Genomic DNA, 18426 nt, shown 5'->3' with positions numbered 1-18426 from the left:
AAAGGAGCAATCTCTCATTACAAAGACATCGCGTGGTGTAGACGATGTTCATAAGACGATGTGTAAAGACAATCTTACCTGTCGAGAAACGGCGTGTTCGTCGTAGAATCCACGCTGGATACATAACTGTGATATCCTTCAGATTGCGCGTAGCTCGCCTGTTGAGAATGTTGCACTCTCGTATATTCCTCAAGACCCGCTTGTGTCAAGGTGGTTTCGCGATAGAGGTCCACCTAAATAAATAAATTCAAAATCAAATCAAACAGCAAAAAGAAATAATATCCGCAGTCGTTAAGCATTATGTGTTTTTTTTTTTCGTTGAATTCTTGGAATATTTATTCGGCTTGAGATGTTATTCGCTTAAATTCTCTTACCTGGGGCACCTGAGGGTCTTGGTAGCCTCTTACATAAGCCTCCAGATCAACGTGACTCAAAGTCTGAGACTGCTGTTCCCGTTCCGGTGGCGATGGTACCACGTATTCCGCATCTCCCAAAGCTTTACCTTCGCGATCCACGCGCGGCCACAGTCTCGGCTCCTCTTCAACGCTACTTCTGTTGCGTGACTCGTAAGTCTCGGCTGGGATCTTCTCGCAACGCTCCATTACCGTCTTCAACTGCAATATTCAATTTTTGCAGTGTAATATAAAATCATAAATGTACTTGGAAAGTAACACTTGCCAAAGTAATTTTTATTTCGAAGTTCACATTCGTAATGTGAGTAAAATTGAAAATAAAACGATTAATAAAGTACATCTTATATAAATGCTCGCGTTTAAAAATCGAGTTTGTGCACTAAAAATACATATATACCAGTTATGCGCTTAACGATTAGCTTTCAGCCGAGGTATTCTACGATTCACGATCTTATATGTATAATTCGCACTCGCGTTTCCTCGACGAGAGAAATAATAAAAAGGTCTCGATCTTAAAATACATCAGCAGGGAGCTAATTGCGTGCGTTCTGAAATAGAAATTGCGCCAGTCTAATAAAACTTCACGGTCAACGAAAAAAAAAGGGAACTTGGACTAACTTTAGCATCCTCCTCTGTTTTTTTAGCCCGCTGTCTTCTCCTCGCCTGACCGGGAGCTGCTGGTACGTACCGAAATTTACGGCGTAATGCGGGTCGGACCATCGAAATACCACGGCCTACTTCTGAGAAAGCCAGTAGCACGCCGACGATTATGTCACCGAGAGAAAGGAGGGTGCGGGTGTGGGAGATTAATTGCGTACGCCGTTTTAGGGCGCAGCACGATATGTACACCAAGGTCTTGCCCCGAGGTGATCCCGATTCTTAATACGGCATGCTCGCCCGGATATAAGCCCCCTTAATTATTAAACACGTGGATGGTGTCGACGTGAAACTTTGTAAATCGTTTGAAAACATGAGGAAAGTGTTCCGATAAGCTCCGTTGCCTCGTGACTTGTTTATACCGCCGAGGTACTTTGGTGTCATGTAAACGAGACTCGATTTTGCAATCGGCAAGACAATCGAGAACGGCTGACACAGCGAATTCTGAGCTACGGCAGGAAAGATTTCTATAGAAAACTCGGACTGATGCAAATCGCGTGAATGGCAGAAGTTAAAAATATCTTATAAATGTAATTTAATCGCTAAAAGTTATAACAAGATCATTTCATTTATCCATCCGTATATAATTATACGTTATTAGCGTAATGTGATATCCGTTCCTATTAATCGTCGCGATTAATTATTGTAAAATTTATTCTCTTTACAGTGCGTAGCAAATGAGTATTAACATTTAATAGTAAAGTCTACAAAAGTAACAGGAATTGAAATCGCGTGTGCTTGCGTGCAATATCTTTTATGTATCCAATTAATAGTAAATCACGGCATTACGTTGCCATGCAAATGTACGGTCCACGTTCGGATTGCATAAGCGACGCGGCGTAACGACTGTTTTGCGGAAAATGAAGAGGGCTTTACAAGCTTACCTGCTGCGTGAATGCGGGATTGGGCCTCTTCGTGTGTGGTCTGGTGTACTGGGCTGGCTTCTCCTTCGGATAGTTGGTGTGATCGGTCCAGGACTTGGAGCGATGAGAGCCGCTGTGCCCGGAGCTATGGATATCCTCGTCGGAGTGTCGCTCGGGTGCGCTCGGCCACGAAGGATACTTCTCGTGCCCGGGGCCGTAACAGACGCCCTTGAGGCTGGAGGCATCCCTAACTGGCGGCGTCGGTGGTGGCGAAGCTTCGTCTCTCTCATTAAGAGGGAGCGTGAATCCAAGGGACTCCAAGATCCTCCTAATGGGACAAACGAATATGGGAAACGTCGCGATTAAAGTGGCCAGTGCACATTACGCTCCGCTACAGCCGGAGAGAGAGAGCAGAAATAGCACGCGTGACGCAACGTCCTCCCTACGTGGAAACAATTATGCGCGAACGCAAAATCGTCTGTTTATTAGCGCCTCGCCCAATGAATCACTCGTAATACGGCACTCTCGACTGCGGCGCTTCTGCGCGCGATGTCATTGAACCACTTTATTACCAGGCGTGTGCGGACTGCATAATTTATGGTACTGTCGACGAGTTCGGCGTAACTTATACGGTAATCGCGGCATTTCTCTGATGTTGCGCGTTCCGCGGTTATTATTTTCTCGACAATATACCGTTCGCTTTAAAAAAAAACTAAGATCCTTCTATACACTGACACGTTCGCATCAAATAAATCTTTTGTGACGGAAGTCTTATCCTTATCCTATTATTCTATAAGTAATCTTATTATTACAGTACTCAAATTAAATGATTTTATATCAATAATCTATTTTATACGGTTGCTGGATAATCATTGCTCGATAATTCGCGTCGGGCAAGATCGAGAAAGAGAGAAAACAGAAAAAGTAGCAGGAAAAGAACGTTGCGTGAACGAACGTCGAGAGAAAAAAAAGCGCTCACGTAATCGCGAGCACGTACCCGCAGTCGTTTTTATAGCCCGGAGTATTCTTCTTGTGACCATCGTTGTAACCGGTAACCGCGGCGGCCTTCTTACCGCCGTTGCCACCCTCGCGATCGTTCTCCGTGCCGGACCTACGCCCGTCGTTTCTGCGACGGTAATATTCGTTAGGAGCCACCGACCGAGGCGGACTCTGCTTAAGGCCATAGCCTTCCTGAGAATACGACGTGGCACTCTTGAAATTGGCAGCCTCGCTCCCGTGGCCGTGGCTCGCGTACTTGTAGGACCCCGGGGAACAGGAAGGTGGGCCTGGGGCCTCATCCTGGACGCGATATCCTGGCGGCGACGGTTGCAACTCCGTCATCGTGTAACCGACGTCCCCGCCATCCGGGATACACCTAAGTGGGCAGAAAATTAAAATCGTGAGCTTCGACGTCCCCTTGAGATAAAATCTCGCGATTATAGACGGTCGCATAGAGTAGATTAAGCGATTAAGCGTCGCGTAAGTGTAACAGAATCGGGCGCAGCGTTTTCACATATTTATGAGGTAGCACGCGTGCATGCAAATTAAATGTTATACGTGAACATTTTATCAATCGAACGATTTAATCTCCCGTGTTACTAACAAATCATAATGCTGCGCGCAACGATTCCTCCTTTTTCAGGATATTGACGCATCTAGATTTCGAGATAAGAACATAGAAAAATTATGTTTATACCTCTGCACAAAATGTAAATGTAATGTGATTAGCGTACGGCAAACATATTTCTCGCCAGCTAATTGAGCTCATGGAAATTATACCGGTTTCAACCCTTGTGCTTTTCCACGATCGGGACTCAACGTGAATTTTTCGACATTATGCGATACATCATCGCGAATGTTTCTTTAGCAGTGTAAACGATCGCGATTATCGTAGATGTACGAGCAACGTCGTACCAATCTCACTTTGTTCGCAGGAAAACTTACATTATCTGGTAATAGGTGCGAGATTGTAGGGGCTTAATGCTATCGGTTATAAAATAAAATCCGAGGAAAACGTCTTACGACTGGACAGTTATATAATCTTTGGGCGAGTTTGGAGACACGCGTACGTGGCATTTAACTCTCGGGCGACAGTGGAGTAATGAGTCGCGTTAACAGAGGCACACTCCGGATGATCGATGAGACTGATAGATAACGCTATTTCCGAGTCAGGGGTCTCCGGAGCGCGTGAATGATGACAGCTTTTAACGGAGGAACACGGATGCCAAAAAGTAAAATAGAAACGATCGCATATCTGCAACACGGAAGATATCACCAGGTAGGAATACGTTTAACTTTTCACCGAGCAGGTTTTGATCTGTTCTGCAATTAAATTTAAATCGTCGTCGATTAATCATAAATTACGCGCGCGGAAAGCACTTTGGCTCATTTAAATGAATTATAAAACGCCTGTGAATATCTCTTCCCGGAACGATTTCCAATAACGCTTTTAAATTAACGTTAAAAGGGATATGGGTGGCCAATATTTAAATTGTCAAAAATAATGAATTCTTTTCTCGCCAGCAATTCAAGCCTTTTGAGATCGAAAGAGTCACAAGTGTTTATACGTACCGCACGATATTCTCCATGACATATGATTAATTCCATTTTCAGGTCAAATATTAACAACGTTGTTTCATCTCGATCAAAACGTTTCCGCGTCGTTTTCCCACGGTATCTTGCGTGTTACGTGAGGTACAAGAAGCAGAAGAAAAAATCTGCAAGCGGCGAGCGAGAAGACCATCTCGTCGCGAGGCCGAGAATGCCGATGGTTAGGTTAGGTAAAATTTCGTGATCTTACGTGCGACGTGCGACGAAACGTCCTGAAATCGACTGCCCCCCCCCCCGAGGCAGTGGGCAGTGGGCACCACGCGGGCGCGGGCATTGCCGATTTTTACCCACGGCGACCTACGAAAGTTTCCGACTTCGCTCAGCGATGATTCCTAATTGCAAGAGAAGTCTCAACGGCACGCAACGCGTACTTAGTACTTACCCGGAGACCATTCGTCACGAGCGCTAGCCGCGCTGCCCGCGCTAGGACGCCCGCAGTCCCGCACGCCGGCACGTAGGCGATCGTTAAATACTGGAGCGCGGAGCGGTTTCGTAATAAGCGAAAGTACACCATGGTACGGGAATAATAATCGATATTTCTTAAAATATCTGGCAGGTAGTTAAGTCGAACTACAATAGCGCGCAAGTAGCGGATTTATTAACTATGCGCACCGGCCGTCGCGCGCGGCCGCAATCAGGTTAGGTTAGGTTGGCACAATAAACCATATAGACGGTTGTAAGTTGTAAGTAATTCTTGCGCGTAATTCTGTGACTCGTACATGACCGTATCTCAAAATAACCCGCAAAACACGATATCCGCCTTGTAACGTACAATGTACGCGTAACAGCCTGATTAGCGAAATCTATTTTCCCCACTAATCAATTGAACGTGAAGCCGGTGAAGCTATCGATAGCTAGCGTGCGTTAAATTGGGTTTTGTAACGGTGGGCGTGTCGACCGTCGGCGTCGCGGTTTCTCGCGTTTCGCATAATGAGAAACGAGAGACGAAACAAATGCATGAGAGAAAATTCCCAATGACGCGCGATAAACGCCACTATATTCCAATATTTTCTCGAATCGGAGAGTCCATTTCTCGTCTCTCGATTCGCGCGAACACGTTTCCCTCGCACGAATTGTAGGTTAGTGTGCCACGCTCGATATATTGGATTTTATAACGAAATGAATCGCGATAGAGACTTCCGCGATAGGAAGCCGCCGCGATTCAATTACCGCTTGGCGCTTCGTCGCCGTCGTCGGAGCAAGGAGCTCATATATACATATACCGCTTCCAACAAACATCATGCGCGCCCACGTTGACTATCTCTCTCTTTTTCTTTACGTCTCGTATATACGAGTTATCGGTTGCTGCTGATGCGCGACTCCCGCATTATTCTTTTCGTGCACGCCACACCGGCGCAGCGTATAATTTCCGACATCGACCGCCAACGGGAATACGCCGCGTGAGTGATCATTATTACTGCAAATTGCAACAATGTGGCGAAGGAACGACTCGCCGATTTTGGTGATTCCGCAAATGCTTGCGGGCCGAAGGGAAAAAGGAGACAGAGGCTGTGGTCCACTTGACGCTACAAATGCTTTGAAGCGTTCTTCTTCTTCTTCTTTCTTCATTCAAAGAAAGGAAAAGAGAAATACTTGGAAGCATTTGTAACGTCAAGTGGACCGCAGCCAGAGACAGAAGAGCGTAGACAAAAATCACGGCACGACTTGCAAGGATCATCGCGGATCGACGAGACGCGTCTTCAATCTACTTCAATTCTTGCGATCTGATGAAAACGCGTCGGTGGATATAAGTACGCCGACGCTTGTTCGCGACGTTTACGTGCGTGCATTCACTGACGCACTTATACGTGTTATACGCGCCTGTTTTCCGCGGTCGTGAGGCGCATTCGCACTCGCACGCGCGTCGCGCGGTTCGTAGAAGCGAACGGAACGGAGGAAGAACGGAGGAGAGGAATTGGGAGGAATAGACGACGACGAAAGGCGAAGGCGCATGCTAGATGCTAGCGCGTCGCGATCTCACGTCATGCGCATGCGCGTATAAAAGTCGGAACAACGATGAACGATGCAAGTGCAAGATGCAAAACCAAGTACCAAAACGAGGGCTGCCCGGGCTGCCGGCTGTTGACGCGGCGCGCGCGGCAACACGAGGGGTGGGGATGCACGAGTGGTGGGGATGGAGGGGAGGTAGGCTGACTACGCACATCGAACGCGGCGCACCGTGTCGGTCCCCTTCCATTCCCACCTCTCGCGTTGGCGCGGCGCCGCGTCTCCGCACTCTCCGCGCTCCCGCTGTTCTCGGGAATTTCGGATTTTCGGAATACAGCGCTGAATAATACATAAATTGCCGGGTCCGACGGTTTAGAAAAACTATGGTATATCGAAATGTGTTCATTAAATACATGCGTTTCGAGGAATTCAAACGGATACCGAGGTATGTCGCATTCGGTAATGTATATTGACTTTCGATCGGTATCTCGCTTTTCTCAACCCGTCAACTTGACTCGCGTATATCGATCGTTCTTCGGCTACGGGATGAAAGCTGCCGTCGTTTTCAGAATACGGATAAAGAATACGAGCGCACCGCGCACCCTAAATTGAGTAACGCCACGACGTGTTTAATTACACGATCACTACGATCAGAGTCTCTGTTAACGTCGTACGTTTAATCTCGTTTTAATCGTGTTTTGGCGATCGTGGCGGATAGACACGCATATGTGAATATTCATAAATCGATGATTTAATATTGCATTTGTGTGTGATTCTATCTTCGTTATTTACCAAAAACTGAAACAAGGACAGAACGACGCTGGTGCGTGCACCCGAGTGAATAAGTTTTCGAACGCAGCCCTGACCAAGCAGCAAGTATATATAGCGTTCTCGCGACGGTTGCTCCTGTGGCGAGTGAAGTTGGGCGCGCGATTTACGAAATTCTCTCCGCCATGTAGCGTCTATATACCAATACCTGCGGGACGACGTCACGGGCCGATGGCCGATGGGCGTCGAGCGGATCGCGGATCGTACAGCTTCGTTCGTAGCTTCGCCGACGTAATTCTTCCGTCGCCGTGTAAGAAAGTACGCGCCGCGTCGCGAGATTGATACCGGGAGTGCCGTGCAAAGTGTCGCGCGATCATAAGCGACGATATCGTCGATTTTGGCTCGTGAATGAGTCGCGGCTCGCGTCGCGTCGCGAGTCGCGAGTGAGTGCGCCGACGGAGATGCGACAACGAAGGAGGACCGAGCAGAGGAGGCGGGGGCCTGGGAGGCATCGGGCGACGGCGGAGCGACCGTGGGGTGAGTAATTCGTTTATTATTTTGCTGTCCCGTGGCGAATTTCGCCACTTTCGATGTTTAACTCCGGGTTCCGGCGCAATTTCGGAGTAACGGAGTTCGATCTCCGGCATATACATGCGAGAAAGAGATATTACGTATTACGTCGCGAACGTCGCGTCTCTCTCTTATTCGCACGGTCGTAATATCATACTTGCCACGATTTTTCGCGGATTTATTATGCGAACGAGTTAATGCGGAAATATGCGGCCGCTTGCGGCGGCCGCGATTGTTTCTCGCATTAACATTTTAAAATCAGATATTCGTTTAAACGTTTTAAAAATTTAACGGGCGCGATAATAATTATTTACTTGAAATTTTGATTATCTTGGACGCTGTTTTTAATGTAAAAATATTTCTGTGTTAACAGATCGACGCAGCGTTGCAGCTTATAACTCCGCTGTTGCGCATCGGCCCGGTGAGTGATTTTTTTATTTCAATATCATCAAGGCAATGGATTTGTAAAACTTATGTTACAAACGTTAATAAAATGCACGTAGGAGAAATGAGATGTTGTAAAAGAATCAAGAACAGTCTTTTTATAACAATTATTAGACGTATCAAAATTTTTATTTAAAATGATAATTAATGTAGCGGTAAAGTGGTCTGTATCTTAAAAAACACACATTAAAGATTAAGAATATAAAAATATATTACAAATGAACTGATATATTATAATCCATTGCCTTGAAATGGATAGGCTCGGAAATGAATAAACTGTAGAGCCAAAATATTTTTATAATATATGTAAATAAATGTGAGGGTATCATTGACGATGGTATCATCGTGACGTCGAGTTGCACCGTGATAAATTTGCCGGAATTCATTTTCCACGAGCACGCGAGTAAATAAGACTGACGTTTATAGAGGAAGAAAGATTGTCACCTCGATATTCCCCTTTAATTTCCCGCCGACAAGCACGAGAGCGAGAGTCTCACGCGCGACAATTACCAGCGAACAGAGCGTAAAACATATACTCTTTATGATTAGCGATGGTCTACGCTCGCATAGTGGGAACGCATCTCGGAATGCGTTGCGAGATGTGATTTAATAACTACGTTGTAGCTTAGAGAATTGAAACAATTTTCATCTATTATGCGCGCCGTCACTTATGTGAAATATATATGTACCGTTAGCTTATGACTCTATTAACTTATTGGTAAAATAATTTTGCTGGGAATATTAATGAATTTGGAACTACGGGCTCAAAACAGATAACTTCTTATCTTAAACGTGCCTGATTTTCTCAGCATGGGCGGTCGTATTTTATCAGCCAGTTATTATGTTACTAGCGAGTGGATACGTGTACGGGATATCTTGTTACCTAATTCGTAAATACGTACTTTTATGCTCGGTAAAACCTAATAACCATATACTGTAACCTGCAAAGGGTATTATTTATTGTTTCCACATTGACGAATGTGCGTGCACACGAAAGTATGTTACGTTCCAATGTTCCGCTTTGCTGACGTTCATTGCTAAGGTGGTCTCAATGAGAAAAAAAAGCGAGTCGCGGAGAGTTGCTAAAATCGAAGAAAAAGAGAAGCGGTGCTCTCTTTTGGTTTTCAGCTAAGAATAGAAAGAGAAGGTACACACGAGTGAATTCGTAGTGGGGTCGAAAGCGTTACATCATGTAATTAATGCACGTTGAGTTCGTTGACTTGGGTACCCGTGTACACGTAATTCCGGAGAACAATCTGCCATACGAGGAAGGCTTTTAGAAATCGGGTTGGACCTCGTCCAGCGTGACTCGGAGATGTAAATTCGCAGCCTGATGACGTGCTATACCACGTGCAATTTCGTCAAAAATTATTAATTATCAAAAGATACGAGTAAAATTTTATCTTTTTACTTTACTACATGTTTGAACGGGCTCAGTGTTAATTATGAAGCCCTGATAGATACAGTTTTATTTTTCTGTTAGAGGATCTGAAAAATTTAATTCGTAAAATCTTAGACTTTATTACATTGTCTGATTCAAAAGAGAATTTTCCGTAAAAAACCGGTACGAGAAAAGACTCGCGAAATGTCAGTAATGGGAATTATGGCCAACGGCCACTCGGGGAACAATGAAGGTCAGCGAAACCCGCGTAGGTTGTCTTGTATCGCGTCGATATTTCCTGATATCTGGTCCGGGGAAAGGAAAAGAACTTGATGGGGAATGCAGAAGAATTTCAACCGATCGTAGAATGTGGAGGAGACATACGACGCTGTACGTGGCTTATCGCCGAACTGTCTGGTTCTCTCGAGGCAGCGCGAAGCGGTAAATTCGATGCGAGGCTGGCACACGCGAGCGGGCGAATGAGTGCGCGAGGCCGGCGAATGGAAGGTGGAAGGCCGGAGGATGTGTAAATGTAAAGGAAGGTAGACGAGGGCAAGGGGGCAAGAGAAGGTAGAGCGCTACGTGGAAGGTGTGAACCAGGGCGGGACAACAGAAGCCACTCGCTGGCATCTCGTGGGCCGCTCATGGAAATCCGGAGCCGACTCCGATTCTTTTCCCCGGCGGCCAGAATTGTGTGTGATCCGGCTTTTACGGAACGCGCGTGTCCGCGTTGGCGGCGGATTCGCAATATTCGCATCTCTCGCGTGGGCCCGTCGCTGCACGTAGCGCCTCTCTCTCTCGCTCTCGCCGCGCCGTCTCGATTCCAACGGTAGCCATCGACGGTACCGGCGTGTCGCGCTGAAAATACAGGCCGTATACGAGCATCTCTCTCGAAGCACGCCCTGCACGCCTTCAGAAGTGGTGCAGCCTCACTGGCGTAGGACGCACGGATGAGAAATTCGCTTCTCATCCCATGGCCGCGCTCGCAAGCGCTTTCCATATCTCGATATTAGCGAGGTCTCCTCTCCCTACGCTCTCTTCCCTCCCGGTCTCGTGATAAATGCCCCAATACTTTATGCGCTGCTTAATTACCGGTCTATGTCTATACAGCCATAATTTATTTTTGCCAGCGTGGAAGTATGTCGAATATAGATACCCCTTGAGGAGCGCCTGATTTGCGGCCGTTAGTAAGCGGAGGATATGCGAAATTGATCGTTACGTCGCAGCCTCGTTTAGCGCCGCGGTGTAAATCGTTATTCGTACAACGTTCGCGCGTGCCGTATATCTTCTATTCGATGCCGCGGTATATCCGAGTACGGTGCTGCATCGCGTGTCATGTATCAGGCTGCTCGCGCGCCAGTGAATACCCGGACGATGTCTTGCCTCGTGTTCTCGCGAAGTGGACGAGTAGGTAGTCGATTGGCCGTAGATGAGGCCACGGCGAAAGAATCCTCGCTACTAATTCACAATCTATATGGCAGCGGAGGACAGATCCAGCTGCGTGAGATATGGCTTATCCGCGCTTTGAGGAATGCCACAGGACTCCTCGGCTCTAACGGCGGATTTACGAGAAAATTATCCTCCCGCTCCCCTTCAGCGAATCTTGATATATCAGGACTTTCGCGTACAATCCTTCCGATGTTACCACCGATACAGATATCAAAATCTGTATATCTGTTCAAACGTTCGCAGGCACGAACTGCTGATAGTTATCGATACTAATAACGTCGACAATTGACGTTGACGTATTACGATTCTTACGGGAGATGATGTGTTCTGCTGGATGCAGCGGTTGATATAGATGCTGATATTTATTACGTGAATCCAATGTCTGCTCAAAGTCAAGTCGGGGTGTACGTTAACAAAGATCCCGGATATCAAACGCACGTGATAGCGCACGATATATAATCGCGCGGTAATCGATTACGCTTTTCGTTCGCGTCCTTCCATTCAATTAATCTAATGTTGCTACGGGGTATTGTCGGTCTCGTAACATCGCTAACAAAACTAACATAATAATCGGAGAAACATTATTCATTCGGAGAAGGCAGGAAAACACCCGCCACGGCGCCGCGGCGGTAAGCCTGGCACACGCTTCGACATGTCTATACGCTAATCAATTTTCCCATCCGTCAGATCGTCATTTTATGGTAATGAGGCGAATCCAATCCCTCTTTTGCCGCAATCATTTCGGCCGGTCGATTTGAATTAGCATAACCGAATGCGTTAGCCTATCGCACGTTCGCACAGGAGTCAATGATAGGATCCACATGCAAGATTTGATGGGCCGAAAGTCGATGAGGGAAAACCGCTTTCACTTGTTTTGCGCGACGCGATGCAGACAGAAGATAAAATTATTTCAAACAAGGATATCGACCGCGTTGGAAAAACTTACGGAAAAGTCAACATCCCGATGACAATAATGAGAGCCTGCGTCCGTGAGATTCTCCGCTTATAACTTTCTCATTGTCTCTCTCTTCATGTCGAGTCTTTGCAATTTACTAGCAGCTCTCGATATCGTCGGTATACATATATATGTACGCGTTAGATATTATTTATTTATAGAAAAAATCATCGAGCATCTCCATGTGAATCGTATCCGACACTAAAAAAGTTTATCGTTGCAGTCATTGATTGATGATCATTAGTCAATAATTGCAAAATTGTGTAACACTCTTTTATTGAAATCCATACGACGCAAAATCGCTAAAAATATCCTTTCCCCGCTGATAAAAGGCATTCACCCGAAAAGGGAGAAGACATAAAGCATGGCACGGAGTAGAAAGGCGAAGCATGAGAAAAAGATAAATTGGTGAAATACGGCGGATCACGCACTCGTATCCAAGCGAAGGGGCTCGTAATTTCCGCCGCTATAGCCCGCGACGCGGTCGAGAGTTCATGTTCCTTTTTGAAAGTACGGGCCATAATTCGACAGCACGATGTGGACGTTACGCGTGAAGCATTAAGCCCGTATTACGCCGCCTGATTAACGTGCACTTTCACGCAACGTTTCTTATAACGTCGATCGAAGCAATTAATATCAAACATCATTGACGGCGACGATCGATCAATCACCCGCGTGTAATTATGCAAGCCCGTTAAAGCGTGCGACCGTTAGAACGCCAGAAGCTATTCTCGTGGACAATGTGAAACAGCTTGCGCCGTGATCGTAAATATCGGTGAAGATCGTGACACACTAGAGACGATTCTCCGAGTTCGACGGGGTCTTCGATCTTATCTCAATCGATTTCACGAACCTGTGTAAAACGCCGTGCCCGGATTCACTTCGTGTGAAATGCGATCGGTGTCGATCGTGATTCAATCCCCCTGCGCGATTTTTGTGTCCGTTTGGATTTCACCTAGCAGTCGCGCCGTTACTTCTGTAGCGGGAGATCAAAAGACGCGCGCGCGCGAATCGGCGAAAAAGCAAAGGCTGGATAAAAGAACGACGTGCCGTAATGCGCAATTTATTCTTACCGATTACGGTAGTAATTATCGTGAGTAATCGACAAGTATTACTTACACAACACAATCCCGGCGCAAGTGCGCTATCATGCGCTCTTGACTCGCACTTCTATTTGTTGGACTAAAGATTATCTATCTACATATTTCTCCACTCTTTTCTTCCTCCCTCTCTCTCTTTTTTCTCTTTCTCTCCTGCCCCCTTCTCGAGATCCCGTAGATATTTCAGGGGACCGACGGGATTGTATATATCTCCGGCGCTCGAAAGAGGAAAAAGGAACACGGACGCGTTCGCTCATTCGATCGATCGATACCAAGATAATCCATTGTATTTCTCTAATTCGTTTCTCGAATCACGCCGCCGGTAATCGCGATCTCGCCGGCTCGAATGGCGAGATCGTTGACCCTGCACCGTGGATGTGGAATCAATAACTTCCAGAGGACTTGATTCGGTGCGATCGCAAGCGAGGCCGGCGCGGCGTTTTCTGCAGGCGCGCATCATGTAGGCTTTCGTCAGGCGCAAATGGCGCAACTACTATGCTAATGGAGCGGAATCACACTGTAATTATATCGAACGAAAGGGGGCACCGGGGAGCGCTCGATTCGACACGCCGATTTCTCGGTGTCTGTAAATTTCGTTACGACATAGGGATAGGTTGCAGCGGTTCTTTTGGTCTCCGTTACAGTTATATGGAGAGCAGCTCATAGAGGAGACATTGATCTACGCCTTCCGCCCACTGTATGTTAAAAGCGGGGTGAAATACGCGCTCGTGCCCGTGCAGATGCGAAGCGCATTATCGTAAAGTGGAAAAGAACGTTATTTAAATACTGGTGCATTGCGCGGTCCTGGTGCACTCCTTGCCTCATCGTTCGCGTTCCATTCCACGTGAGTCACCTTTGCATCCGTCGTTTTCTTTATGCGGCTTCACGCGTTAACCCTTTCGGTGCGCAGGCGTATAGTTACGCTCATTGCATGCGAATTTTATGCGCTTCCATAAATATACGCGAATGATAACTTAACGTGCAGGAATGTAGTAGTACATATTTGTGTAATATAGAGAGAGAAAGATACAAGAAAAAAGTGATGTAATATCAAACAGCGCGAATAGTTCATGTTAATTATCTTCTATTTAATTTTGCATGAGTAAATAGTGCATATTTATCACTCATCAGAACTTGGAATTATTCTTACCAAATGGAGAACTTCTCCTCGTTCAAACAATTAAGGTGGTAAAACGTAAAACGTGTTGTGTGTGAGATATAGCCACGAGACTGCGCGATAAGTTTGCGCGGTTAAAGGAATCTTTTGTGTAACTAAAGAATTAAGTAATCGGGCTTTCGCAATGACTACCGCGAGCGGCGACGCATCCGGAAGAGATCGTGGGCCGCGTTGCAGTTCGGTCGAAAACGAGCGGCTTGTCGCTCGCGGGATAAGCCCCTCGCGGAAACGTGGAAAGGCTCTCAAGCGAGAAGAATCTCGGGCCCGTACGTTCCTCCCACGGTTGCATCGCGCTCGCCTTATCTGCCCCCTGCGCGCGCTCGCGAATACGCCGGAAAGAATCGGCGCAACACGCTACAAGGGACTCGCGCGCCGCTATACGCAGCGTACGTAACGCTCGCGCGTTGCAAATGCGTAGTACCGCATGCGATTTCCTGGAGTAACGGCCCCTCTGGAGCCGAGGAGTATTCGTATTCGCACAATCACGCGCGAGTTCTTCCTGCTCTTGTACCGATAAACACGAAAAGAATCGAACGATTATCGAGGCGGCGAATCGGTTCCGTGCGCGGCGGCGCGCAGGATTCTGGCGAGCACAGGCGAAATATTGAAACGGGTATAAATGCACGGGAAGAGAAGTCATCGCACGCACACGCGTGCACGTACACATCGGAATTCTAGGCACAACTTCATGCTTTTGTGCAACTACCGTAAAAAGATTGAGCGTTGTTAGGCCGACAATATCTCCATCATCATTTGCTCGCTGCATCGATATATGTAATTGCTGACTTCCAACATTTGTTTAAAACTGACATTGAACTAATAATTAAGCATCGCTTTAATTATTATGTGCTTTATCTCTTTTCAGTTTTTGTTCTATGATTTGGTAACATAATGAAGCTTAATTTCCCGCGGAATGAAAGGGAAAGAAATTGAATTTGCTTCTACTTTACTGAGACTCTGTAACTCCGTAAACCTAAAAAAACGTCTATGTATCCATATTTATGAACATATACACGTATATTCTCTTATCCAAAATAATACGCATGTAATGTTACAGTAGAGAATTTTTTGATAAATCGTGTGACGAGACAGAACACTTATTAACGAGCGGGCAAATCGATTTGCCTCTTCTTGAGGAGGAACGTGCATAATACATGTTCTTGGTCGTCAGTTATCTGCATCGGGCGGTAAATCGTGGTAGGAATAATATCATTATGCCCCAGGCATGCGTCGAGCGTATAAGCCGAGTTACGCCATTGGCAACGCTCCCGGCATATAATCGAGAAACGAGGGGAATTGATTAATTAACGCGGAAAGAAGTCTTCCTGGGAGCACGGCGAGCTCGACCTTGTCGGCATCCGCTTTCCGGCTAGGCGGGTTAATAGCTTATACCTTAAAGTATCGCCACGAGGGTGCTCGGCGGTTTGCCGTTTGCGATGCATACGAATCGAGAAGAAACGCTCAGCCTCTCCGTCGACAGGCTTTTGCGTCGACGGTATTGCGGGTGCGCGCTAACATTTCGGTCGGACTTATTAATCGACACGCAACAACGCAGCGTGCGCCCGAGAAATCGATCGGCTCCACCGCCGTGGGACTTCCGGACGACTTGAGAAAACGCGGAGTCACGCAACTATACACGTGTCTAGAGTAAGGTCGCTATTAAGCTGCGTCGCGTCGCCCCGCTGTGCGTCGCGGCTTAAATTACGCCGCGTCCGGTACGAAGAGGAGACACACACGCGCGCGGGAAGGGAGGGGTACGCAGACGCAAGGTGAATTTATTAATTGGAAGGACGGCCTCGCCTCTCCGCCCTCGGGGATCTCCACTTCCTTATCGGGAGAAAGAGAAGGAGACAGAAAGAGAAAAAGAAAGAAAGAGGGAGTTATCGAGGATGACGTATCGACCGATCGGTATCGCCCCGCTGCGTAACTATGGCTGGGAGTTATCGAACTATATATACTTGCGTGCTCCATCGCGTCAAGTCGAACGGCTTGGGAAAAAAAAGGCACGGAAGGGTACCTCCTACGGAGATCGGGCGCGTTTCTACATGGCGAACGGGGGCAATCAAAGAAAGCCGATTCACCCTGGTGTAAGGAGAGTCGCCGCGGGCACGCTCTATCCGGAGAAGTGAATTACGCGATACGTCGGCGATCGCGACGAATCATTTATAAACTATCTCGCGGGAGACGATCGGCGCGGGAGAGCCTTATCGCGCCGAGCATCGATTGCCGATGCTCTTTTACCGCGACATCATGCTGCTAATGCTGCTCGCCTCGACGCGACGGAATTTTCTTTATACTTGGTATTTAACGGTGCATTACGGTTTCCAGCAGACGCAATTAGCTAATTGCGTAAACAAGCGGTATGTAATTAGACGTAGAACTAGTGTGACCTCGATTTCGCCGGTTACTCGTGTTACCATAAGCGAATATCGTGAAAGTTATACCTTTACAAGAGATCCGATCGTCTCCTTTGTCTTTCTTCTGGCTTTTTATAGTGTTTGAACGGTTTTTGTGTATCCTATAGGTTTATGTAAAATAAGTATGTTTTCCAAATTTTTGCATAGAACAGAGTTATTGTCATTAGGATACAAATTTTGTACTGTCATCTTGCACTGCCAAAGCTAGCATAAATATAAGTTTTGAATTCTACATTTTGAGAAGAAGAGTTGAGATTATCTCTCTTTCATTGCTACTGTAGATGTAATATTGAATTATTCGCGCATTTCATTTCTCTCCAGAGAATATCTCTTTTTTAAAACGAGTTCTATATTGCAATGTCTCAAGGACATAGAAATATTTTTCGCGTAACCAATTTAGCGGGTATCTCACGAGCTGCGCGGTAATGAGCATCTCGCAACAAACCTCTCGAGTTCGTGGCTATTCGCAACGAACCTCTCGAGATCCCGAAGTTAGTTTACTTGCCCGAGAGGATCGAGCGAACGAGTCGGTGCAGCGTGGGGCCCAGGGGGCCACGTGAGGCCCCGCGGATCGGGGTCCGATGGGTAGTAGAAGGGACCTCGCACGACCGGAGAGAGAACCGGTCCTTCTTCGGCCCTCGTTCGACTTGACCGCCATTGGCGTAGATACCCCAAGTGTGGGTGCTATAAACTGAAAACATTCGAGATCGCATTGTCTCTTTCAGCGAACAACTTATCGTAACTCAGGGTTATGCTTGATGTTAATGTATTAAATAATAATAATAAATTGTTTAACGCGCGGCTTTCTGTCGTCACTGCAATGCCATTGGCGTGGATAACAAAATAAACAGTCCTACAGTCATACTGGCCCGTATTCTGCAAGTTGCAGATTCGTGATCTTGATTCGTGATCTATAATCTAGGTGTGTTAATTTGAGCGTTTCATTATCATCGAGTGGCTTATTCAATTGACAAGAAACCAAAAAGATAATCTAAGATATATTTGTCACTCGATAGATCGATTTATCACTCGATAGTATCGCGAGTCTACGTTCATACAGAAGTAAAACAATCCATCTTTACCTGATTGCAATCTGGAACCGGGCTGCAATCGGAATACGCCTAATGCATGCATAATCGTGCGCAACAAGTGCAGGTTCGTACGCGGAATCGAGACACTTTTTTCGCCGGTGGCCTTCCTTCCTGTCTCTCCCTCTCCGTCCGGGTCATTAACCTCGGGCGGTTTTGCAGGATATTCCTTATATACACGACGCAAAAAGGAAAGAAAAAAGCGCGGTCCTCATCCTTCTCGCTGTAAATGTCGTTACGTTCGTGCATAGCGAACGCGCAATCAATTACGACACGCGGCGCATTTCTTTCGTTTCGGGCTATCAGCCTCTATAAAGCACGAGCCGTCCGCGATTCGAGCGGTTTACAATCGCAGAAATGCGCCGTGGAAAAAAGGTCGCGAAACGAGCACTCGCACAAATGACGATCCACCCGATTGCATGCGTCTCGGGCGTCCGGTACATACAATGTCGCGAATAAATAAGGCGGTCGCATTTGCATCAACGCGAAAACAGCGAAACACGGCGCGGCGACATCGCGCGGCGCGGCGCAGCGTCTCAGCGCTGCAACACCGTGCCGGTCTCGCGTGTTAACTCGAGTTATCGCGA

The 18426-nt window shown here is 46.8% G+C and overlaps 1 protein-coding gene across 3 annotated transcripts in view; it reads right to left on the bottom strand.

The window, feature by feature from the left end:
• The window catches only part of Shrm (shroom), a 157768-nt gene that overhangs the window by 45757 nt on the left and 93585 nt on the right, over positions 1-18426 (bottom strand). For all 3 annotated transcript variants that reach the window (XM_077404564.1, XM_077404563.1, XM_077404565.1), the window contains 4 exons: positions 2931-3308; positions 1955-2261; positions 375-614; positions 79-233 (listed from right to left, as the gene is read on the bottom strand). In XM_077404564.1, the coding sequence (XP_077260690.1) occupies positions 79-233; positions 375-614; positions 1955-2261; positions 2931-3308 (1080 nt within the window). The remainder of the gene's footprint in view (positions 1-78; positions 234-374; positions 615-1954; positions 2262-2930; positions 3309-18426) is intronic.

This window comes from Temnothorax americanus, unplaced genomic scaffold (assembly GCF_048541705.1).
Source record: "Temnothorax americanus isolate GAGA-0224 unplaced genomic scaffold, ASM4854170v1 Scaffold19, whole genome shotgun sequence".
Taxonomy (NCBI): domain Eukaryota; kingdom Metazoa; phylum Arthropoda; class Insecta; order Hymenoptera; family Formicidae; genus Temnothorax; species Temnothorax americanus.
Note: the sequence above shows the minus strand (reverse complement) of the source record. Positions and strands in the feature narration are given on the sequence as shown.